At 35.5% G+C, this 25,287-nt stretch overlaps 1 protein-coding gene across 4 annotated transcripts in view; it reads left to right on the top strand.

Annotated features, from left to right (window-relative positions):
* The window catches only part of ATAD2B (ATPase family, AAA domain containing 2B), a 175,188-nt gene that overhangs the window by 89,744 nt on the left and 60,157 nt on the right, over positions 1 to 25,287 (top strand). For all 4 annotated transcript variants that reach the window (XM_025354788.1, XM_025354787.1, XM_025354786.1 and 1 more), the window contains 5 exons: positions 1,122 to 1,281; positions 6,265 to 6,355; positions 11,642 to 11,953; positions 15,284 to 15,419; positions 24,496 to 24,682. In XM_025354788.1, coding sequence (XP_025210573.1) covers positions 1,122 to 1,281; positions 6,265 to 6,355; positions 11,642 to 11,953; positions 15,284 to 15,419; positions 24,496 to 24,682 — 886 coding nt within the window. The remainder of the gene's footprint in view (positions 1 to 1,121; positions 1,282 to 6,264; positions 6,356 to 11,641; positions 11,954 to 15,283; positions 15,420 to 24,495; positions 24,683 to 25,287) is intronic.

The raw sequence follows: 25,287 nt of genomic DNA, 5'->3' as shown, positions 1-25,287 counted from the left end.
ACATTGCTGGATCATTTGATAACTCTTATGTTTAACAGAGGAACTACAATACTCTTTTTCCAAAGAGGAACATCATTTTACATTCCCATCAATCAGTCAGTGTATGAGTGTTCCAACTTCTCTACATCCTCATCAAAAGCTGTTAATTATCTGTCTGTCTGATTATAGTCATCCTGGTGGTTTTGAAGTGGCATCTCATTTGGTTTAATTTGCTTATGCTCAATGACTATTGATGTGGTTTTGTATATCGTCTTTGGAGAAATGTCTATACAAATTTTTTCCCTAATTATTAAAAAATATTTTTCTTACTGAGAGATGGGGTCTTGCTGTGTTTCCCAGGCTGATCTCAAACTTCTGGGCTCAAGCAATCCACCCGCCTTGGCCTCCCAAAGTGCTGGGATTATAGGCATTGCACCACTGCGCCTGGCCCTTTTTGCCTACTTTAAAATTTTATTATTTGTCTTTGTATTGTTTAGTTGTTCAGTTGTAATTGTTTATTATATATATTATCAAATGTATGATTTACAAATATTCTTAGGTTATATTTTTACTTTCTTAATAGTATCCTTTGAAGCAGAAAAGTTTTTAATTTTGATGAAGTTCATTTTTTTTTTTTTTTTGGTTGCCAAGGTTTAGGTGTCTACTGTATTTTCTGAATGCCTTTGAAAATAATTTTTGTAAATAACTTGATCCTGCATTAAAATATAATCATGCTGCAGTTATTTTGTTATCATTAAAGACTGATAAGCCGGGCACTGTGGCTCATGTCTGTAATCCCAGCACTTTGGGAGGCCAAGGCAGGTGGATTGCCTGAGGTCAGGAGTTCGAGACCAGCCTGACCAATATGGTGAAACCCCATCTCTACTAAAAATACAAAAATCAGCTGGGCATGGTAGAGTGCACCTGTAGTCCCAGCTACTTGGGAGGCTGAGGCAGGAGAATCACTTGAACCCAGGAGGCAGAGGTTGCAGTGAGCCAAGATCGCACCACTGCACTCCAGCCTGGGCAACAGAGTGACACTCCATTTCAAAAAAAAAAAAAAAAAAAGACTGATAAAAGTTATCGTAAGCAGCAGTGTTTACAATTCTTTTTTAAAATTTTGCCTGAAAATTATTTTACAGCTCTATAGTATCAACCCTCCTTGCTCTTATGGATGGATTAGATAATAGGGGTGAAATTGTTGTTATTGGTGCTACAAACAGACTTGACTCTATAGATCCTGCACTCAGGAGACCTGGTCGTTTTGACAGAGAATTCCTCTTCAACCTGCCTGATCAAAAGGTAAGAGTTTTTGTTTTCAATATGTTAATATTTATATGTAATTCTACTATAAGGCATATGTTCTGAGGGTGATATTTTATGAATTTTCATTGTTCAGATTTTGTGCTTATAGGATATCTTACTTAATACTTTAAAAACCTATGTAATTATGGAGCAGTTTTTTTCTATTAACAATTATAAGAAAGTTTATGATTTTTAGATAGTAAGAGGAAAGCTCTTGATAGGTCACTGTAGATACTTACTTGTGCTTTAGTTCTCCAGGTTGTAGTAGTTGTCCTGTATGGCAGTTTATGTGTCCCTAGTTAGCCAAAGTAACTTTATTCTCGTAAAATAATGTTTTTATAGAGTATTAGTGGGTTTATGAATAAGGACCCAGTATCCAAATTTTCATAGAAATTGCTGTATTTAATTAAAAACAACAAACGTTATTCATTATGGTATAAAGTCTTTTTTAAAAGAATGTATTAATAATACAGGGCAATGTTTATCATTGATTATGTAAATATTATATAATATGATATACGAAGTTTTTTTTTCCCCAATTCAGCTTGAAACTTTTAATGTTATTCTTGGTTTGACTAGTATAATCTGACTGGCTTTTCATTAGAAACTCAAATCTGAGAGGAAGAGATACATGCAAAGGATATATTGTATGTGAATATGTATAGCTTTATTCTTAGACCTCTATGTGAAATGCCTGGTTTATATACCTAGATGTGAAAGTCTTAGTGATTTGGACTGTATGGAAGACCATAGAGTAACAAAAGCAATGGCTTCCCTGTGTAGAGCAGTTCGTTCCTCAGTTTGACATCAGTCTCCACAATCACCAGTAGTTGACTCAGATTTGGATTGACAATCTAATTTACAAGCTTTAAATTGGCACCAGATTTATTTAGCTTTGTCAGAACAGGAAACATAGCATATATAGCATTATTTTCATTGCACAAGTGCAACCTTCAGGAATGTATGAGTGCATATTGGTGTGTTTATTTGTAGCAGATAGGGCTGAAGTAGGTACAGTCTACTTCACTGTGGGGAAGCATCAACTTTTTTGTTTGGGACATCTAACAACAGTCCAAGCACAGCTTTTATACTCTTCAGTACATGGGGAAATGTGCTTAGTTCTGAGAGACAGCACAGGAAAGCCATTTCCTTGATTTCCCAATTGTCTTCTGTACTATCTTAGCTAAGTAGGCTTCAGAGTCTATATGCCAATCACAGCCCTCACAGTCCAGGTTCAGTTCACGCAAATCAAGGGTTTAACAGTAAACAAGGTTTAGAACAGCACTGTCTAATATAATTTTCTGTGATGATGGAAGTGTTCTATTTTGGCATTGTTCTTTGAGCAGTATGCATTGTGGTAGCCACTAGCCACATGTAGCTATTGAACACTTAAAATGTTGCTAGTGTGACTAAAGAACTGCATTTTAAATTTTGTTTAGTATTAGTTAATTTAAAATTTAAATAAAATAGCATTGTGTGGCTCATGACTTACTATATTGCACAGCATGGATCTTGAACATAATTTTCCACATTAACTTTCTCTTTCTAACATTTCGAGCAAACAGTTTTGTGAGACTGAAATATAAGGTCGTTATTCTCAGGCCTGGGTCTGTGGAAAGGCCTATGCTGGCTGTTTACCTTTTTCCCTTAAATAGTTTTTAAGGTCCTGAGACTAGATGAGATTACCAAGTCTTCTCTCTTACAGAGCAGTCAGTAAGATAAGAGGAAAACTAAGAGAGTGGGGTGTTCTGATAGCTAAGTGAAGAAAATGTATCAATGAGGAGGGTGTGATTAACCATGTCACATGTTGCTAAGTCCATTCAGCTAAGGACAGAAAATTGGTCATTGTATTTATCATTATGTAGGTCGTCAGTGAATCTGATGAGAACAGTTTCAGTTAGTAGTGGGTGCAAAAGCTTAATTGGAGTGTGTTAGTTCAAGAGAAAATGGGAAGGAATTGGAGGGAGTGAATATAGATATGTTTTAAAAAGAGTTTTTCTGCAAAGGGAAGCAAAGAATTTAGGTGATATGATATTGAAGGAAGCAGGGGCAAGATAATGTGTTTCATTGTTTTCAAGATGGAAGAAATCTAGTAGAAAAGGGAATTTTTATGTGAAATTGAGAGATGTCAGTAGGCAAAAAGTGATAGGATTTAGCATAAAAGTGGCATGAATGACTTTAGATAGGAGCTGGCTAGTTCATCTGTGACAATAGAGAGAAGACAGAATATTGTTGGCACACATGCTGATGGGTGGACATCTTTGGTGATTAGGATGTGGGGAATCTATGGAAGTTTTTTTCTGATTGCTTCAATTTTCTCAGTGAATTGGGAGGCACGGTCATCAGTGGAATGCGAAGATGTGCTGTGAAATAGTCTGCTAGGAGAAAGGCATAATGAATGACCTAGGGAAGTATTAAGGGTAGTAGTAATAAGGACCCATTTGGGTCATTAATTTAAAGTGATACCGGTCAGTGTCTCAGTCCTGTGGTTTGGCCAGTAGAATATCATGACTCTTGCTATTTGATTAAGTAAAAGATTAATAAAACTAAATCTTGTTTTCAAATTTTAATAATTTTGTTAATTATTTGCATAAAATAGTACACACCTTCCATATGCAATAATGCTTTTAAATTTCTTTTATTTTCCTTTATCATCATTTTTATGATTGTTATAAGTAATATATATTTGTATGTGTACTTGTAGATTCTGAAAAATGAGGGGCTTGAATTTGCCTTTGATGTTTAATAGAAGTTACTTTCTATTAGAGGAAGCCCTTTGACTTACTATTTGGTATGCCGTATAGAGTAAAATACATAATGAACATTTCTTGATTTCTACATTTAAATAATTTTTTCTTCATTCCATGTCTTGTTTTTAGTATGACAAAAGGAAGGTGACTTTGATTGGATTATATAGGGAAAGAGCATTATTAGGGACCTGAAAATAACTTGCTAACCTTTGATAATTAATTTCATTACTTTAAACCTCTTTTTAGGGAAATGAGAGGATAAGAATGGATCTCTTTTTGGGATATCTTCCAGCATAATTTTTTTTTACATGTTCTTGATATTTTAAGGGTCTTGTAATCACCCTTAGCAGCACAGTACCTGTGCTGCTAATGAAGTTTGTATAGATTCTTAATGTCATCTTACAGAATATATGTGCTGTTAGGTTGATATTTCTTTTGGACTTTCTTTTTTTTTTTTTAGTATCTGTTCAAGCAGATACTTCACGTTGGAAGAAAATAAGTGTCATATCATTGCTTTAACTTTCATAGCTGAATGCCTAACTTAGAACTTGGAATTGAAACTGTAGCGATTGATTCCAGATTTTGTCAACTTTTTGAGCAAGATTTATCTTGATGACTTTGTAGTTGTTCTGTTTTGTTGCTGGTCCCCAAATTCCTCATCAAGTCAGTAAGATGTTATCATCTTGGTTATAATTTGCTTTTTCATATCTCAAGAAGCTTAGATAGCAGTGTTGAGGGAACAAGCATATTCAATTTTTTAAAAGTGTTGTAATTTTCTCCAAAGAAGGCAGATGTGAAAACAAAATTCTGATCTGACTGTTGGTGGTGGTTAGTATCAGCTGATTATAGATTTTTATATGTTAGTGTTTTTTTAAGAAAACTATTTTAGGCTGGGCACGGTGGCTCACGCCTGTAATCCCAGCACTTTGGGAGGCCGAGGCGGGTGGATCACTTGAGGTCAGGAGTTCAAAACCAGCCTGGCCAATATGGTGAAACTCTGTCTCACTAAACATACAAAAATTAGCCAGGTGTGGTGGCGAGTGCCTGTAATCCCAGCTGCTCAGGAGGCTGAGGCACGAGAATCACTTGAACCTTGGAGGCTGAGGTTGCAGTGAGTGAGATCACGCCACTGCACTTCAGCCTGGGCGACAGAGCGAGACTCAGTCTCAAAAACAAAAAAACTATTTTAGAAAAATGAATTTCTGTTTGTTTTGAAAGCAAGACGTTAAAATTTTGATTGTAGATTTAAGCTAGAGAATGTTGAAATCAATGTAAAATTGTTTATAACACTTTGATCTTTCAATGAATTTAATTGAAATTTATTGAAGTACCATGTATTAAATGCCAAAGCATCAACTAACTGACAAAGTAATAATATGCATGAGATATATATATATTCTTTTCTCCCTTTGAGACAGGATCTCACTCTTATCACCCAGGCTGGAGTGCAGCGGCGTGATCACAGCACACTGCAGGCCTCGACCTCTCAGGCTCAAGGGACTCTCCCACCTCAGCTTCCTGAGTACCTGGGACCACAGGCGTGCACCACCATGCCCAATTAATTGAAAAACAATTTTTTTGCAGAGACAGGATGTCACTATGTTGTCCAGGCTAGTCTTGAACTCCTGGACACAAGCGATCCTCCCGCCTCAGCATCCCAAAGTGCTAAGATTGCAGGTGTGAGCCACCACAACTGGCATGCATGATATTTACTTAAACTTGAATACTTTTCAAATTAAAAGCTTTTTTCAAGTTTAAGTTACTTGTTATTTTGCTCATTGTTGATCATAATACCACAAATTATATGAAATGTAAAGTTTGTTTAAAATTATGACTATAACTTTTATAACATGAAAGTTTTTTGTTCGTATATTTTCAAATGGTAAAAGTGGTATGGTGGAAAAGTGAAATATAATTTTGAATTCTAGTCCCACATGAGTCACTTAGTTGTTATATGCTGCCAGTCAATTTTCTTCACCTATCACAACATTAAATGTCTTAGGTTGTGAAACACAGAAAAGATCTCTACTACATGTCTCCCAGATTTATTGTTGGAATCAGAGTTGATGTAGATAGATGCTAAGGTGTTTAAATTTTTTAAAAATAAAAGTTTTAATGAGATATGGTTAGTCAAAATTTGTTCCACCTAACGTATTTGAAGGATTGATAATATTTTATCTGTACTTTTCTTCTTGGGCAAGATTTTATATATCTGTGCTTTTCATCTTAGGCAAGAAAACACATCTTACAGATCCATACCAGGGACTGGAATCCAAAATTGTCAGATGCATTTTTAGGTGAATTGGCTGAAAAATGTGTTGGTGAGTGTTACTGTTTGAATTATTTGATTGTCATTGTTTATTCTGCTCAACCTCCCTTTCCCCTTATGTTTGGAGTGTAAATAAGCATAGTTATGTTTTTGATTGTGCAGTAGATTGGCTCTGCCTTTATATTTTAGAGTTATTTTAACTGTTTCACTTAAAAGTTTGAGTACTTGTAAATTAGAATTTTAACTGCCATTAGGTGTTTAGTTAACAAAGCTCAATAATAACATGCCTTTCACTGAGTGCTGGGTATCTATAATATTAATACAGGATCTCCTTTTGAATATCATTCCCTCTTAGAAATTTTACTAAGAAGAATAGCTTAAACTTGAGAGAGAAAAGTCCATGTCAAAGCAGGACTGCAGCCTTTTACTTTTACTTTGCAGATTACACAATGGGCTCATTTTCATTCCTGTGGTCTAGAAAGAAGTTGGGTGGGAGAGGTCTTCAAAGAAAATAGTTAATGGTATTTGGTAGTATTTCCCCAAATATAAAACTTTCCAATTTAACTTTAAATTTTTCACAGAGTGGAAGATCTCTCCACAGAGTGAATGAACGCTACTGTCCTGCTAGGACGTGGTGAGAGTGTTTTATCTGCACAGATGATCACATATAGGAGATGGAATTCAGGGTTTTGACTCTAATTAGGTCTGAAATAAAAAGGCATACAATATTAGGCAGCTGAAAATACACACAGGTATTTCTCCTTCATTCTTTCCCCCCCTTTTGTCTGTTTTCCTCTCATACTCTGAAAAATATAAATTAAAAAAAAAAAAACCAATCTTCATGAACTTTTTAAGCATTGTGAAGAAATCCCCCAAAAAAGTCCACTGACAATAACTTACTTGGGAAAACTTTAAAGTTACCAAAGCCAAAAAGAACAACTTAATTTAAAAAATCATTGTGATCCACCATCAAATAATTAAAACTTAAATAGAACATTAGTCCATTCAGTTAGCTACATCCAAATTATCCTCTTCATCCACAGGGACTTCCATCTCCGAAGCAGCATCCCTCAGCTTTTGAACCACAAAGACCTCGACATCTTCTGGTGAGGAGAAAACGTAAATCTCTCCAGCACTACTTCAGTTTAAGCTTTGCCTGGTATAAGAGAGCATGCGCCAAACACATTTCATGTTAATTTGGCTTGACCTTTGCAAAGCCTTGTGCTGCTTTTTGGGAGAGGGTGGTATTTGGTATAAAATCCAGTCTTTTCCCTTTTTGAAAATAGACCCCTTTTATTTATGATGATATTTTACTAGAGTTCAGATCAGACTGGGAAATCTGTCGATTTTTCTGTAAATTTGTCACAGAATGATCCTTAACTGAAATAAGCAGAAGTCAAGTTGTCAAATCATTTTGGAAATTCCCTAAGAGATAGGTATTCTAAATTACTTTCTATTATCCTGTCTACCATCTGAAATATTATACACTCTAGTTTAATTCTTCATCCCAAATAATAGAATCTTAGTTTCCTTTTGCATTTCCAAAGACAATACTTCTCATTTTTCCAAGTGATTTTTTTAACTTTTAGGCAGTTTCTTAAGTTTTTAAATTTTCATGGTATAATTTCTTACAAGACTGATAAATTTCTCTTACCTTGTTTTTCTTCCCCTCTGTGGGGTGGTAGTATGTCTGCAGACTCTGCTTATATACCATTTTCTTCCTGGACAGTGACATAAAAATCCATTATAATTAAATGACTTCTGTTTTTTGTTAAGACATTCATTCCATCTGAGAAACCGGTTCACATTAAAAAAAAAAAAAATTCAGATCTTCAAACGGGAGTGAAATAGTAATTTTAAATCCATTACAAACTCACTTAGTGTATGTATGCCAAACATGTTTTAACATGAATAGGTTCAGTTCATTGACATTTATGCCTAATAAAAGAGTGTGTAGTCTTGATGAACATCTGTGAAGATAGCTGACCTTTTGTTAGAGGTTATGGATTTGGTAACTTTTACCTTGAAATTCCCAAGTTCTTAGAGGTTTTTGCATGCATATTGGGTGTGATTTTTGCATAGTGAAAAACTCAATATACATTGATATCAGGAACATTTGCATAAATAGTAGGAACTTACGATTAATGAAACACTCAACTCTAATCATATTTTTCTATTCCATTTTCAATGAGAGGGCTAAAACAATGAAAGAGTCTCAATGAAGTATCTGTCTTGTGGGCCTTCATTATGTGTGATGCTGTACTTAAAACTTCATAAAATTTTGTTATGACCTTGTTTCTAGTCTAACCTCTTTAGTAGCTGTGTTTTCAGTCTTTCAGGACAATTTCTATCTTAATAGCAGTATTCAGGAATGCTCTTTATTTGATATCTAAATGTGTTCACAGAGTATTAGAATTGTAATGGTAGATTTAGTATGGTTATGAAAGGGATGTTTATACTTTTTTAAATATTAACTTTTAACTCCTAAAAGGCTGTAGTATATTTTCAGTATTACTAGAATGATCATATTATTTATTGTCTAAACAAGGACTCTTTGAGAGTGAAAATGTGTGCTATTAATTATGGCAGAACAAGAGGCTTAACCAGCACATGTGGTTACCCTAAGTGTAACCCATTTAGCCATGGTTATGATGCACTTTTAAAGTTTTAGAAGGAAGTATGTTAAATCAGTAGTTCTCAATTTTGTGTGTATCAGAATCACTTCTAAAGCTTTCTTGAAATGCACATATCATCAAGCCCCCAGAGATTCTGATTCACTAGGTTTATTGTGGGGCTTGGGAATCCGTTTTTTTTGTTTAAGTTTCAGTGTTTATTCAGGTGGATAATCAAGGTGAGAACCACAGATATAAACTGGTAATTCTTACTTATAAGCTAATGTAAAAAAATTTCCTCCTTAATAAGTCTGTTGGTTATAATAATTAATGTGAAAATCTACCTCATTAAATGGGGTCTATTGATCATTTATTTGTCTGGAATAAATGAGGGAAAGATGAACAATAATACATTGCTGTTATATATGTAATTAACATGTTATGGCAAACATAAATGTTATGGGTAACATTTACTATGTAAAATACCTTCTAGTGGCTAATTATTTGTTTTGCCTTAATAGTTTCTGAGTTTTAATTTTTTTAAACTTAGGCTTTTGCACTTAAAATAGGACCATATAGTATGTTCATTAACTGTGTATATCGTTTTAAAGAAGAAATAGAAACGTAATTGTTTATATTGTTTGAAGATGGTAGTATATTCCTTATTTCCTCTGAAATGGAAGACAGAATTCACATTCTATAATCAGATCCTTGGATTATTTTGTTAACTGTTTATAACTTTGAGCTAGTGTTCTATACATTATTGAATTAATGAAACAGGTATATATGCAAAAGGAAAAGGTAATTTTTTTCCAGGTTTGTTCTTTGAGAAATAGAAAATAAAATGAGACACTAGTGGTAAATTTGGTTATCCAGAGAATTATTTGTGAGACAGATTGCTGTCATGGAACAATGTTAGTGCTTAATCTGCTTATAGTCTTCTGAATTAAGTTCTTCTAGGTCATATTAAGTTTTTCCCTAACTTTTAATAAGTTTTCCTTTGTGATCACCATTTTTAGTTGAGTATTTAAATGTTCTGTAAGGTCATTGTGAGGTGTAAAAAGATAAATAGTCCAGATGTGATGGCTCATGCCTATAACACCAGCACTTTGGGAGGGTGAGGCAGGAGGATTGCTTGAGGCCAGGAGTTCGAGACCAGCCTGGGCAAAGTGAGACCCCTATCTCTACAAAAAAAAAAAAAAAATCAAAAAATTAGCCTGATGTGATGGTACACACTGTAGTCTCAGCTACTCAGCAGGCTGAAGGATTTCTTGAGCTCAGGAACTCAAGGCTGCAGTGAGCCATGATCATCCACTGCACTTCAGCCTGGGCAACAGAGCGATATGCTGTCTCCCAAAAATAAAATAAAAATAAACCTGGTATTGTTTGTTGAGGAGCTTAGTTAGGGTCTAATATTCTATAACTATTCGAATGGTTCCCCCTACTGGCATAACTGATAATTGTGGCCAAATGCAAGTTTAATTGCTAACAGGAAAAACAGTGTGGCTAGTTTGAGCTTTTCTTCCTTTTTGTGACAAGGATGCAACAGAGCATGTGTTTTTGTATGTATTTGTTACTCAGATGAATGAAATGACTTAAAAACACTGGGGCTTGATCTGTTGTTTGATTGTATCATCCATTAAACATGGGTAATAATACCCCATGTTGGTATAACCCTTAGAATTAGATTATCAGTCATTTTAAACTAAACAAAGAAAATTAATGTGGAAAATCAATGGAAATATTTTTTAATGTTCTTATTTACTTTAATATATTTGGAACTATCAGATGAATTACAATTTTAAATGATAATTATGGGAGTAACTGAATGTTAATAGTTGGTTGCACTCAGAGTTGGTAGTAGAATAGCTTTGTTTTTGAAGTTTCTTTTTATATACTATTTTATACGTGTTTGGAAGTTAATAATATTAGAAAAAATCATTTATAAGTAAGTATAATGTCTTGAGGACTAACCTAATGATTGTGAGTATTGATGAAGGACTGAAATGAAACTATTATTCTTTTAAAACTTTTTTTCTAAAGAAAGTTGTATGTTGTAGGCCAGCTGTGGTGGCTCGTGCCTGTAATCCCAGCATTTCAGGGTGCCGAGGCGGGTGGATCACTTGAGCCCAGGGGTTTGAGACCAGCCTAGGCAATATAGTGAGACCTCATCTCTACAAAATAAATAAAAGAAAAGAAAAAAATTACACAAGTGTGGTGGCACATGCCTGTAGTCCCAGCTACTCAGAAGGCTGAAGTGAGAGGACCGCTTGAGGGTGGGAGGTAGAGGTTGCAGTGAGCCGGATTGCACCACTGCACTCCAGCCTGGGTGGGCAACAGAGTGAGACCCTGTCTCTTATTTATTTATTTTTTTGAGACCCTGTCTCTTAAAAAAAAAAAAAGTTGTACATTGTAATCAGTTAATCACATAATACATGGCTTTTGTTTTAAAGCTTATATCAAGGACATACTTAAGATACATAGCTTGTTTTAATATTGTTAGCTTATGTTTTTGTTAATTAAAAATATTCAAAACATTTTTAATCTTAATGTAAGTATTCAGCCCTTTATTCAGCAGTTTTGTTTGGTGATTTTAAATGGCTAGTTTTCATTTTGCTGGTAAAATTGCACATAGTTATTGATTTAGTATTGATGATGACGTTAGCTAAAGTTGGTGCATGGAATAATGAATGTACCTTTGCTGTCCTTCTCCTTTTGTGCATTAGGCTACTGTGGAGCTGATATCAAGGCCCTGTGCACTGAAGCCGCCCTGATTGCGCTGCGGAGGCGTTATCCCCAGATCTATGCTAGCAGTCATAAACTGCAGCTGGATGTTTCCTCAATAGTGCTTAGTGCTCAAGACTTTTACCATGCAATGCAGAATATTGTGCCTGCTTCGCAACGTGCTGTGATGTCTTCAGGGCATGCACTGTCCCCCATCATAAGGCCACTGCTGGAAAGAAGCTTCAACAACATCCTAGCGGTCTTGCAAAAAGTGTTTCCTCATGCTGAAATTAGCCAGAGTGACAAAAAAGAAGGTACTCTAAACTACTTTTTCATATTGTTAAGATGAAACAAATACAGGAATAAATAAATATAGTTTCCTCACAAGATTATTTATGTGTCACTTTTGTAATATATCTGTTTATTCAGTACTATATATTCCAGGCCTGGCATATTACCTGGCATATGGTAGTTGCCTGGTGAATGTTTGTAAGACAAATGAGTGAATGTTCACTTTTGGGACGTTCTGATCATCTTAATGTAGGGCTATTACTATCTTTAGAAAGTTGACTATAATAATAGGTTAACCTTTAAAGCCCCAAATTGTCACCTATTAATCCTTTTTTATTTTATTTTTTTAATTTGAGATGGAGTTTTGCTCTTGTTGCCCAGGCTGGAGTGTAATGGTGCTGTCTTGGATCACTGCAACCTCCGCCTTCCGGGTACAAGCGATTCTCCTGCCTCAGCCTCCCGAGTAGCTGGGATTTCAGGTGCCTGCCACCATGCCCGGCTAATTTTTAAAATATTTTTAGTAGAGACAGGGTTTCACCATGTTGGCCAGGCTGGTTTCCAACTCCTGACCTCAGATGATACACCGGCCTTGAACTCCCAAAGTGCTGGGATTACAGGTGTGAGCCACCGTGCCCGGCTTATTAATCCTCTTAACAGGCTTGCAGGTAAGCACTCTGATTATATAGAGCGGGGGAGTGGGAGATACAGGCTGGTAATTTATTTTTTTTGAGACAGTGTCTCTGTCACCCAGGTTGGAATGCAGTGGCCTGATCTCAGCTCACTGCAGCATCTGCCTCCCAGGTTCAAGCAATTCTCCTGCCTCAGCCCCCCAAGTAGCTGGGATAGCAGGTGTGTGCCACCACGCCCAGCTAATTTTTGTATTTGTTTGTTTGTTTAATAGATATGGGGTTTCACCATATTGGTCAGGCTGGTCTCGAACTTCTGACCTCAGGTGATCCACCCACCTTGGCCTCCCAAAGTGCTGGGATTGGAGACTTGAGTCACCGTGCCCAGCCTGGTAATTTAGTTAATATAAGGTCATTGAATAAGTTCTGGGGCCTGCCCCAACCCAGGGAGCCTGATGACAGCCCTTGCTCTTACCTATGTTGCTATACTGCTTCTTTGGATTAAACTAATCATTTTGTTGTTATTGGTAGGGCACTCTGCAGTGTGCAGTGCTCATAGGAGTGTAAGGTATTGATAAGGGAGTAAATGAGAACCCCGTTGTAGAGGGTCTTGAGTTTTATCAAGCCTCTAGATAGTACTTTGCACCTGAGATAAAAACAGAACACTACTTTGAAAAACATCACTCATGGTTGGGTGCGGTGAGTCACGCCTGTGTAATCCCAGCATTTTGGGAGGCCAAGGCAGGCGGATCACCTGAGGTCAGGAGTTCGAGACCAGCCTGGCCAACATGGTGAAACCCTGTCTCTTTAAAAAATAAATAAATAAATAAATAAATCAAATTAAAAACATCACTCATTTACAGGAAAAAAATTTTAAAATTAGATTAACATCCTAATCAGAGTATAAAGCTCATAAACTTTGAAGGGAAAGTAATGTCTTTTGATTATCTTAATTTCTCCAGTTCCTAGCACTTTGTCTGGAATGCAGTCCGCACCAAATAGAAAATTATTCGGAGAATTACACTAACATTAAAAAAAAATAGTAAAAATTATGAATGTTGTTCAATGAATTCTTTTGTCATAAATATATTTTTCAGAAACTTTGTTTAGTGACAGAGTCACATAAGATATCACATGGAATACCTGATTTCTTAAATTTGGCAGAGGGGAATGAATATTTTACTGAATATCTGTGAGCCAGGCACCATACCATGATTTGTGTATTTTTTATTTCTGAATTTTATAACTGGAAATGTATTTCATATGTATTTTATGTACCAAAACTTCCCAAAAAACTTATGTCACCTTTAGAAAATCATAAAAACCTTTTCTTTCATCATAGCTTTTTATCTCCATTTGTGAATTACCATTTTATAGCATTATTATCTATGTTTTCTTATAGCTTTTTTGTGTGTAAATGTAAAGTATGCTTTAGTTTCAGTTGGTAGAACTAGTTGACATGACCAGTGGAGAAGAGCAACCAAATTTTATTTGATTATCAGTAATTGGTTTTTAGCTATTTAGTCATATTATTTATTCTGGCTTGTTTTGACCTTTAATGTTTTTCTTAGATAAATATCATTTCCTTGTGTATGAAATTATCACTCAAAAGATACTCAGTTATTTCCCAGATTAAAATATGACTTGTACTAAATATTTAGCTTTTTTTTTGTTTTTTTTGAGACAGAGTCTTCGCTCTGTCACCCAGGCTGGAGTGCAGTGGTGCTATCTCAGCTCACAGCAAGCTCTGCCTCCTGGGTTCACGCCATTCTTCTGTCTCAGCCTCCCTAGTAGCTGGGACTATAGGCGCCTGCCACCATGCCTGGCTAATTTTTTTTGTATTTTTAGTAGAGATGGGGTTTCACTGTGTTAGCCAGGATGGTCTCGATTAAATATTTAGCTTTTAAAAGCCACATGAGAGCTCTATCTGCCAGCATAATTTAGTATCTAATTTTAGAATGCATCTGCATATTTTTTGTTTTGAAAGGGTATGATTTCTCTTAATCTTAATTCTCTCTCATATCCCGTACACATGTAGCATTACTTTTTATTGAATGAATTGTCACTTTTAATTAGGCATGTTTGAAGTATAGCTGTTGGTAGTCCAGGTGAGGCTTTAAGTGTTGCATTCCCAGTAGAGATTTTAGTTCTAGTTAGTTCCCTGAGTGGTAACTGAAGGCCCATAGAGAGAATAATGCTGTATGAATGAGTATATTTTTAAGATTAGCTTTGACGGAATTTCTGACTCCATCTTAACTAGACTAAGTCTTCCTTGAAAAGGTGTATCCTCTTTAAAAAATAAGGGTCAGTTTGTTCCTTGTTGCTTTTATAAGAACTGGCCTTGATTCAGCTAACCTACTAATTAAACCAAATATGAAATGGACTGGTTTTGGTCATAATTAACTCAGAGATTTTTAGTTAAATAGGTGGGATTTTATGAGAGTGCCACTTCTTTTCCAGACTTGTTTTTTTTTTTTAAGCCAGTCAGTGAGTTCTTCCAAATTATCTTTCATAATACTTAAGTAAATAGTCTGTAAAGGTGAAAATGTTTTATTAATTTTGTTTATAGGTTATTTTAAAAGCTGCAGTTTGTCAATTTGCCTGTATTATTTGATAGATCACTTATTAATGTCATTTGATTTTTTAACCCAATTTTTCTTAGCTTTGGTAAGGCACTAATATTAAATGACTTTATGAGCCTCATAACATTGTGATTTTTTTAAACAGATATAGAAACTTTAATTTTAGAGGATAGTGAAGATGAAAATGCTTTATCAATTTTTGAGACCCATTGTCACTCAGGATCACCAAAGAAACAGTCATCAGCTGCTGCTATACATAAACCCTACCTTCATTTTACAATGTGAGTGATTTATATCAAATTTCTTTGTATTTAGAGCGATTTTTGATACTTTATGATTAGAATTATAGTATATTTTTACTTATGGTTATAACTGTGAGGATATTGTTTTTCTGTTGTTTGGACACAATTCTGGAAAACTTTTACTATGTATTCTTATTCATGTGGTAATAGCTTGTTGGTTAACTACTTAGGTGTTTTTTTCCTTCAACTAGAAGAATCTTTCCTGCTACTTTTCTTTTTTCTTTTTTTTTTTTTGAGACAAGAGTCTCACTCTGTCGCCTAGCGTAGAGTGCAGTGGCACGATCTCAGCTCGCTGCAACCTCTGCCTCCTGAGTTTAAGCTATTCTTGTGCCTCAGCCTCCTCTGTAGCTGGGATTACAGGTGTGCGCTACCACGCTCAGCTAATTTTTGTATTTTTAGTAGAGATGGGGTTTCACTGTGTTGTCCAGGCTGGTCTCAAACCTCGGGTGCTCTGCCTGCTTTGGCCTCCTGAAGTGCTGGGATTATAGGCATACGCCACTGCACTCAGCCAAGTTTACTTTTTTTAAAAGTGATGGTGTGAATTTTTTTTCCCCCATGGAGGCAGAGGAAGGCTTACCCTTAGAAAGTCAAGTCATGAGCCCCAACTTTATTGCTTTTTATTTAATGGGCAGAAATGAAATATTAGCCATGATCTGGAGTACTTTAATTTGTAATAAACTTTAGATGATCATTTAGGTCTCTAAAGCTAGTAAAAGAGATTTTGATTTAGAAATTGTTCAGTAATTAAATAACTTTTTGATTTTCTAGAAACATTATACTTTTATAATTTGGATTTCATGGTTTTTCAATTTACATTTATCCTTTTATTATCTGTGTTAAAGCAACTTTTGCTGTGCACTATGCTAGGTAAACACTTTTAGTGCAAATCTGATTTTAAATTAAGAGGCCAAGTAGTGTTCAAACACTAACAGCATCTTTACTTGCATTTACATAATTAGCCCATAGTTGAAGAACCATAAAGCTTCCGTTAGGTAGATCTAATAGCACTTCTATTAGAAGAGGCTGGATTGTGTGTACTTTTAATATTTTGAACAAATTTAAGTCTCCAACTTGAAATTTTCCTGTGTAGATTTTGGTGAAATGTTGATTATTTGCATTGATAACCCTTTCTTGTTTTTCGTTTTTTAAAATGAGGCTAAATTACTTTCATCTTCTCTTTTTTTCTTCATGTGTTCTTTAATAGCAAACTCTTTGTAAGTTTTTTTCTTCTTCTCCAGATCCTTTCTTTTATGCTCTCGGGGAAGTTTTTTTATAGGCTCTTCCACCATTTTACAAATTTGTTTTATCGATAGTTATGGGAAAGCCTTTTTTTTTTTTTTTTGCCTTTCACCTGGCTAGCCTCTCTCTCTCTCTCTCCCCATCCCTCTCCCTCCCTCTCTCCTTCCCTCCCTCATTCTCTCTCCTTCCCTCCCTCATTCTCTCTCCTTCCTTCTCTCTCCCTCTCCCTCTCTTCTTCCCTCCCTCCTTCTCTATCCCTCCCTCTCTCTCTCTCCCTCTCTCCCTCTGTGTGTGTGTGTATGTGTGTTTGACAGTTATAGTTATTTGAATTTGTATTATGTAGTAGCAGAAACAAAGAAACTATCAAAAGACGTGTTTAATTTTATAAGATAATTATTGTCAATAAAGGAATACAGAAATAGATTTTGATATTAGAAAGTATCATGTCCAGTGTTAAGTTTTAACTTTTTATTGAGGACATTTCCTGCCACTGATTTAATGTGAGACATTGGTATGGCTCATTTTGTTTTAGCTTTTCTGAAAGAATTGGTTTAATTTTAGCTTCCTTTACGTAAGCTTTTCGAGTTCATTGATTTGACTTTCATTAAGTAATGAGACAACTATATTCTAGAATAAGCATTTTTTAGATGTTTTAGTAATATTTATTCACTTATTTCTTTGTTCACCTACCCATTTATCCAATTTTTCTTTTTTTACCCTATGCCAGGCATTGTATGAGATACTGAAAACCTAAGCATGAATAAGATATAACATAGTTCTTTCTTTGGAGAAGGTCTCACTATTGGGGGTGACAAACATTTCAATACTGTGAAAGTGCTATGAAAGCAGAACTAATTCTGCTGAAAGTCTGGGAAGTTCTCAAAGGAGAAAGTGATATTTGCTGTCCTTTTCATTATGAAGGGTTAGGAGTTTGCATCTGAGTGCTTTTTACAAATTAGATACACGTTTGGTATGTAAAGATCTGTGCTTCATATTCAGTAATATATATAGGCCTCTCAACAATCATACTGCATTTGTGGTATCTTCATTTTATAGATGAGGAAACTGAAGCACACAGAAGTTAAATAAGTTGCCCATGATCATGTTGCTAGCAGGTGACAGAGCCAGACTCTGTGCTGTTTGTTTCCTAAGATCATATTTTTCCAAATTATTTCTGAGCTTAGTAAGTAGCTAGGGAATTGCATTGCTTCTTTAGGTAAGTTGAGCAATATATTTCACACTCTCCAAGAAGCATACACTGTAGAATTAAGGCCTTTAAGATGGGCAACATGTGGTCTTTTTTGTTTGGTTGGTTTAGTTTTCTGTTTGAGCAAGATGTGTTAGTATTACAGATGAATGCAGAAAAAAAACTGCTTGGCCAGAAGAAAATGTAACTTTAGTGCTGGTTTTTAGTCACACTAGCCTGGGTATTGCTGGTGGATTTCTGGAAATAGTCTCCTGAAACAGTGTTGAAACCTTTTCTTTTTTTTTACATTTAATATAAAGGAGAAGTCAAGATAGTTAAGGTTTACCAGTCTGGTAGAGAAGCCTTGTGATGGAAAATAAATTTTCTTTCTTACTTTATATTACCATAAGGGTGATTAGAAACAGAGCTTTCTGAGGTTTTTCAAATGAAAATAGCTTTGTTTTTTCTGATTAGAAAGATGATATACACTGTAGAAAATTCAAGTAATAAAGAAGAGCATAAAGAAGAAAGTAAAAATTAAAGCCCCAGCACCTGCAGGTAATATTTGTTAAAGTTTTGGTGACCACACTTCCATGTTCTCTCTATGCATGTATAATGTATAGACCCATACATTATCTGGATTATATCCTTCTCTAAGTTGTTAATATAACTTACTTTTTCACTATGTTGGGAATATTATTTCATATCAGCATATGTTTAATACCACTATTTTAAGATAGCTGCATATTATCTTACACTTTGGATATTCCACAATTTATAGACCCTTATTGGTAAAATTTGAAGGTTTCAAGCTTCTTTTATAAACAGTAGACTTGTTTCTAAGTATACATCTTTACACCACTCTCTGATTCAAAGCGTAAGATAAATTTTTAAGAACTGCAATTGCTGTGTCAGAGCGTATACATTTAACATGTTGACACAGATTGTTAAATTGTGTTCCAGAAGGCTTGTACTAGTTTACATTTCTCATACTAATGTATGAGAGTGGTATTTTTCTTATACCATTGTCAGTTCTGAGCACTATCTTTTAAAATCTTTACAAACCAGATAGATGAATATAGTATCTTTTTGTTTGGTTGAATTGTTCATTTGTTCTTTCATATATTCATTCACTCATTCAAATGTTTTGTGAAAGTGCCCATCATGTTCCAGACATTGTCTTGGGTACTTGGGATAGGGCAGTGAACAAAATAGGGTAAGATCCTGGCCCTCATTGAACTTATATTTTTAAATAGAGGAGATGGACAGTAAAACAATAAATGTAATAGCTTGCTAGATAGATAAAATGTTAGAAGATAAGTACTATGGGAAAAAATGTAGAAGATAGTAAGAGGTTGGGGAGTCCCTAGGAGTGGAGTGAGTTACTGAATACTTTTGGGCATACATTTTGGCATCTTTAGATCTATCACATATAATTTCAGAAAAGTTGTGCTTTTCTTCTACTGGTTATGAGGATATCAATTTTCCCATCCTCTCATTGATAATGGGTGTTGAAATTAATTTTTGGTTTATTCATCTAACAGATAAAAGATGTCTATCATTATTTTCATTTCTGTTTTCTCAATTTTTTAATCTCTGTGTTGATGACTACCGTTTCATTCTCAAGCCTAGATTGCTCTTGATCTTCAGACCCTGACCAGTGACCCATCTCCCCTTGGTTGTACCATGGATCTTTTCATACATAGCTGGACTATGTCGCTCCTCTCCCTGTGACTCCTATGAGTCACCATTCATTCAGTTGTCTCAGCTAGAATTTGACATCATTCCCAACTTCTTTCCTTTTCTTTCTTTCTTTGTCTAGTCAATGACCAAGTCTTTTTGATTTTTCTTACTAAATAAGTCTCATTGCAGGCTATTCCTTCTTCCTCTAACACTATTCTTGTTGAACTGTCATTCACATCTCATGCTTGGGTTACTATAGCAGATGCCTGATTATCTTTCCTCTCATTTGCCTTCTTTCAAAACCCTTTCCCATACTGACATGCTGAGATAGAGTTATCTGCCCTAAACTTGTATATGATTATCTTGCTGCTCTAAAGTATCTTAGTGCTTCCCCATTGTCTTCAGTACACATTCCAAACTTTTATTTTTATTTTTTTGAGACGGAGTCTTGCTCTGTTGCCCAGGGTGGAGTGCAGTGGTGCGATCTTGGCTCACTGCAAGCTGTGTCTCCCGGGTTCACACCATTCTCCTGCCTCAGCCTCCCGAGTAGCTGGTACTACAGGTGTCTGCTACCACGCCTGGCTAATTTTTTTGTATTTTTAGTAGAGACGGGGTTTCACCATGTTGGCCAGGATGGTCTCGATCTCTTGACCTCGTGATCTGCCCGCCTTGGCCTCCCAAAGTGTTGGGATTACGGGCGTAAGCCACCGTGCCCGGCCACATTCCAAACTTTTAACATGGCTTACAAAACCCTTGTAGCCCTTCGTAGTCTAACTTACCTTCCTTTTTCTCTCCGCACCCTAGTACCTTTACCGCACCCTCCACAACTTGTCCCCAGTACTTCAAAATAAACAAACAAACAAACAAAACCAAAACTGGCTATATGAACTGTATTAGTTACCCCAAAGAGCCATGTTCTTTTTAACCTTTGGTCCTTTGTGCATCCTGTTTTGCAGTCTTGGAATTCATCTCTTGTACCTCCAGTCTGTTGGGTTTCTGTCTTGGTAACAGTTTTCCAGGAATGCCTTCTATGAGTCTCTAATTGGTATCTTCCATAGCACTGTGTACTTAAACAGTACCACTTACTAATCACATTGAATTATGGTAATTTGTGTATTAACTTTTTTACTAAATACCACTCAATTATATGCTCTATGACAACACTGGTATTGTTTGATACTTAGGGCTAAGGCATTCAGCATGGGAGATATTCTATAGTTATATAATTAAATAAACATTTTAAAAAGTTTCCTGTTTCTATTTTCTTTTTGAATTGTCTGTTTTCATCCTTTGCCCATGGAGGTTTTTTAAAAAAACTATGCATATAAACTCTTTATACATTAAGAACCATTCCTGTTTATGACAAATTCTTTTTATTAAATTTTCTTTTTATGCTTTCTCTATCAATTTTTTTTTTTTCCAGATGGGATCTCTATGTTGCCCAGGCGTCTTGAACTCCTGAGCTCAAGTCATCCTCCCAACTCAGCCTCCCAAGTAGCTGGGATTACAGGCACGTGCTACCGTGCCCTGCTGTATGACAAATTCTTTATGCCATTTGGTTGTTTACTGTTTGGTTCAGATTATAATTTTTGAGTTACAGACGTTTTTAGATTATTATGAATTAAAAATATGTGAATCTTTTAATTTAAATTTTGTGTTAGAATTCATTTTGCTTATGCTGTGAAATGACCTGACTCCTCCGTTTTTAAACGTTTATTTTATCATCCATTTCTGTTCTTTTTATTTTATTTTTCGAGATAAGGTCTCACTCTGTCACCCTGGCTGGGGTGCAGTTGCACCATCATGGCTCACCGCAGCCTTGACTTCCTGGACACATGTGATCCTCCCACCTCAGCCTCCTGGTGGCTGGGACTACAGGTGCACACCACCAAGCCTGGCTGATTTTTTTGTTTTTAAATTTTTTGTAGAGATGGGGTTTTGCCATGTTGCCCAGGCTCGTCTCAGAACACCTGGGCTCAAATGATCTGCCTACCTGAATCTCCCAAGTGCTGGGATTACAGGTGTGAGCCACTGTGTTGCCCTCATTTGTTTTTTATGATTCTTTTCTTATATGAAATTATTTCATATAAGAAAATACAAATTCTTATAAATTTTATAAATTTATATTAATATAAATGTATATATTATATATTATTCATATTATCTGATAGTATAAAATAATAAAATATTTTATATGAATTATACTATGAATCATAACTATTTTATTCATATAAAGTATTATACATTTATATGCATATACATTATTTCATTTTATATGAAATTCCTTCATATAATGATTACGATTAATCATTTCCTAGGCTGCCTTTTATGTTTAATTCTGTTTCTTTGGTGTATTCTACATTCTATTAATTGTTATTCTATAATGTGTTTCAGTATAAAGTAGGACACATCTTAACATCGTGAGTTCAGAACCCGGGCTTTGCAGTCAAATGGGCTTGAATGACAATTTGAACTCTTCTATCTGGTTATACAACTTTATAGCTAACCTCCACGCACCCTGGTTTCTTATCTGTTTAATAAAATGAAACTATGTGTTTCACAGAATTGTTAAGAAAATTGAACAAGAAATCTCTGTGAAGTGCTTGTTACTAAAACATGTTTGAATGCATTAAAATTGGAAGCTTTTTTTTTGAGACTGAGTCTCGCTCTGTCGCAGTGGCACGATCTCGGCTCACTGCAACCTCTGCCTCCCAGGTTCAAACGATTCTCCTGCCTCGGCCTTCTGAGTAGCTGGGACTACAGGCACGTGCCACCATGCTCAGCTAATTTTTTGTATTTTTAGTAGAGACGGGGTTTCACTGTATTAGCCAAGATGGCCTCAATCTCCTGACCTCATGATCTACCAGCCTCAGCCGCCCAAAGTGCTGGGATTACAGGCGTGAACCACCTCGCCCAGGTGGTAGCATGTTTTTAAAAAGTTTTCTTGATGTTCTTACTTGATTATTCTTTCAGTTAAAGTTGTGAATAAGTTGAAACTCCCCTCCTCCCAAAAATTCTTTTGGGATTTCAACTTGAAAATCCTATGCGTATAAAATGAAAAAGTAAATGGATTAGGAAGAATTGAGGTCTTTATATATTTAGTCTTTGTGTTCAGGCTCAGTTTTACTCTTTTCTTGCTAAGACTATAATTTGATAATGCTTGTTTTACCTTTTAATTTTTTTATTTTTTTGCAGTGAATAGAATCTCCTTTCCTTTTTTACATTGGTTATTGATGGTGTTTAGGAAATCTATTGATTTTTCTATTTCTTCTGTCTTGTTACTTTGCTTGTAGATTCTGACAGTTTTTGGTTGATTTCTTGGATTTGCTACTACATAATCTCATGCTTTAGAGGTGTCAATTTTTTCCTTTATTGCTTTCTATTCGTTCCATTTTAAATTTGCTTTATTCTTATTGTATTGCCTTAGAATATCTAGGACTACCCACAGTGAGAGTAAACTTTGTTTCATTTGTTATTTTAATGGTGCTGTAGAATCTCGAAATGACAAGTTCAAGTTTGGTTTAATATATTTTCCTTCTCTGGTATGGGGCTTTAGATGTCATCTATCAGGGTAGGAACAGTTAGTTTTTGTTGTTACAGAAATAATATGTGTTGGAAGAAGTTTATATATATTTGTTATTTTAAAAATTGTGATTGTTTTAGTTTGTTCCTGCTGCTATAACAAAATACCTTAAACAGAGTAATTTATAAACAACCTAAATTTATTTATTTATTTTTATTATACTTTAAGTTTTGGGATACATGTGCAGAATGTGCAGGTTTGTTACATAGGTATACACCTACCAAGGTGGTTTGCAGCACCCATCAACCCATCATCTGCATTAGGTATTTCTCCTGATGCTATCTATCCCTCCCCTGGTCTCCCACCCCCAGACAGGCCCCGGTGTGTGATGTTCCCCTCCCTGTGTCCATGTGTTTTCATTGTTCAGCTCCCACTTATGAGTGAGAACATAACAACATAAATTTATACACAGTTATGGAGGCTGAAAGTCTAAGATCAAGGCTCTGGCAGATTTGGTGTCTGGTGAGGGCTTGGTTTCTGCCTCGAGCACTGCTTCCTCTGGAGGTGACCAGTAATGTCTTCACATGGCAGAAGGGATTGAAGGGACTAGCTAGCTAGTTTTATTATCAAGCCCTTTGATAATATAACTAATCCATTCATGAGGGCTGACCGCTCATGACTTAATCACCTCCTAAAGGCCCCGCCTGTTAATTGAGTCCTACATTTGGAATAATCTTCAGATCTACCTCTTTGTCAAAAAGTGAGATTCCTAACATTTAACCTTGGATAATTAATAACCAAATGATACTGGAGTTTAATGCATCTTCAAGTTAATATATGTGGTATGATAGCAGGAATACCAAGGTTATTTTATTTGAAAGTGGATTTATTTCATTATTTGTTTGTTTGTTTGTTTAGGTAGAGTTTTGCTCTTGTTGCCCAGGCTGGAGTGCAGTGGTGCAATCTCAACACACTGCAACCTCCGCCTCCCGGGTTCAAGTGATTCTCCTGCCTCAGCCTCCCAAGTAGCTGGGATTACAGATGCCCGCCACCACAACCAGCTAATTTTTGTATTTTTAGTAGAGACAGGGTTTTACCATGTTGGCCAGGCTGGTCTTGAACTCCTGACCTCAGGTGATCTGCCAGCCTCGGCCTCCCAAAGCACTAGGATTACAGGCGTGAGCTGCCACGCCCGGCCCGTAAAGTGGATTTTATACTTTGATATCTTGGTTATTAATATGGTCAGAGGTACCAACATTTTAAAACCATAATTAATGAAAAAATAAACCACTGTACTAAAATAATATAGGAAAGTTCTATTAATTTTGAGTTAAATTGTTTTAATGTAAAAATTTTGCCTGATATTTCATATTTATCTTCAGAATGTATGATTTTGAAATAATTGTGTCTTACATGTATTACAGGTCACCGTATCATCAGCCAACCTCATACAGGCCACGCTTACTGCTATCTGGAGAACGGGGCTCAGGTCAAACTTCTCACCTTGCTCCAGCACTTTTGCACACTCTAGAAAGATTCTCTGTGCATAGACTAGATCTCCCAGCACTTTATTCAGTTAGTGCCAAAACACCTGAGGAATCATGTGCACAGGTAGGTTTGTATCACATCAGAGCACTTCTGACTTTCTTATTGCTTATATTTTGGTAATATTTCTAGTGTGTAGTGTTTACAGATAAGATTTTTCAGAGTATGATATGAATATTAACTTTTTGTTGGTTATTCATTAGCATTCTAGTATTAGTGTAAAGGATCCTTTTGATGCATACAGTTTTTTAGGTGAGCTCATTGTCTTTCTCATGATCTTCCTTACTGAAATTTTAATACCCTGTTTCATTATGCATTGTATGTAGAAAGGGAGTTTATTTTGCCTTTTTCTGACCCTCTGTTCAAAGCTGTGGTCTCAGAGCAGTTTCAGACTTTTGTCTTTTCTTAGAGCCTTATCATAGAAAGGGAAATGATATCCAGTTTGAGATATCAGAATTTAATATTCATATTAGAATAGTGATAGCCGTTCAAAAATTATAGATATTTGTGTTGATAGTTGTGTGTTTGATATTTGACTTTCAGTTATTTTATATTTACTGGTTTGTGATGCAAAGTTCTAGTGGGGCTGTTTATATTTCTTGAGGTTGTTATATATAACCATGGATATATTATGTCATATTGAAACTAGGGATGAGGGTAATACATTTTTT

The sequence above is a fragment of the Theropithecus gelada genome, chromosome 13 (genome assembly GCF_003255815.1).
Source record: "Theropithecus gelada isolate Dixy chromosome 13, Tgel_1.0, whole genome shotgun sequence".
Taxonomy (NCBI): Eukaryota; Metazoa; Chordata; class Mammalia; order Primates; family Cercopithecidae; genus Theropithecus; species Theropithecus gelada.
The sequence above is the reverse complement of the archived record's forward strand: the minus strand, read 5'-3'. Positions and strand labels throughout refer to the sequence as shown.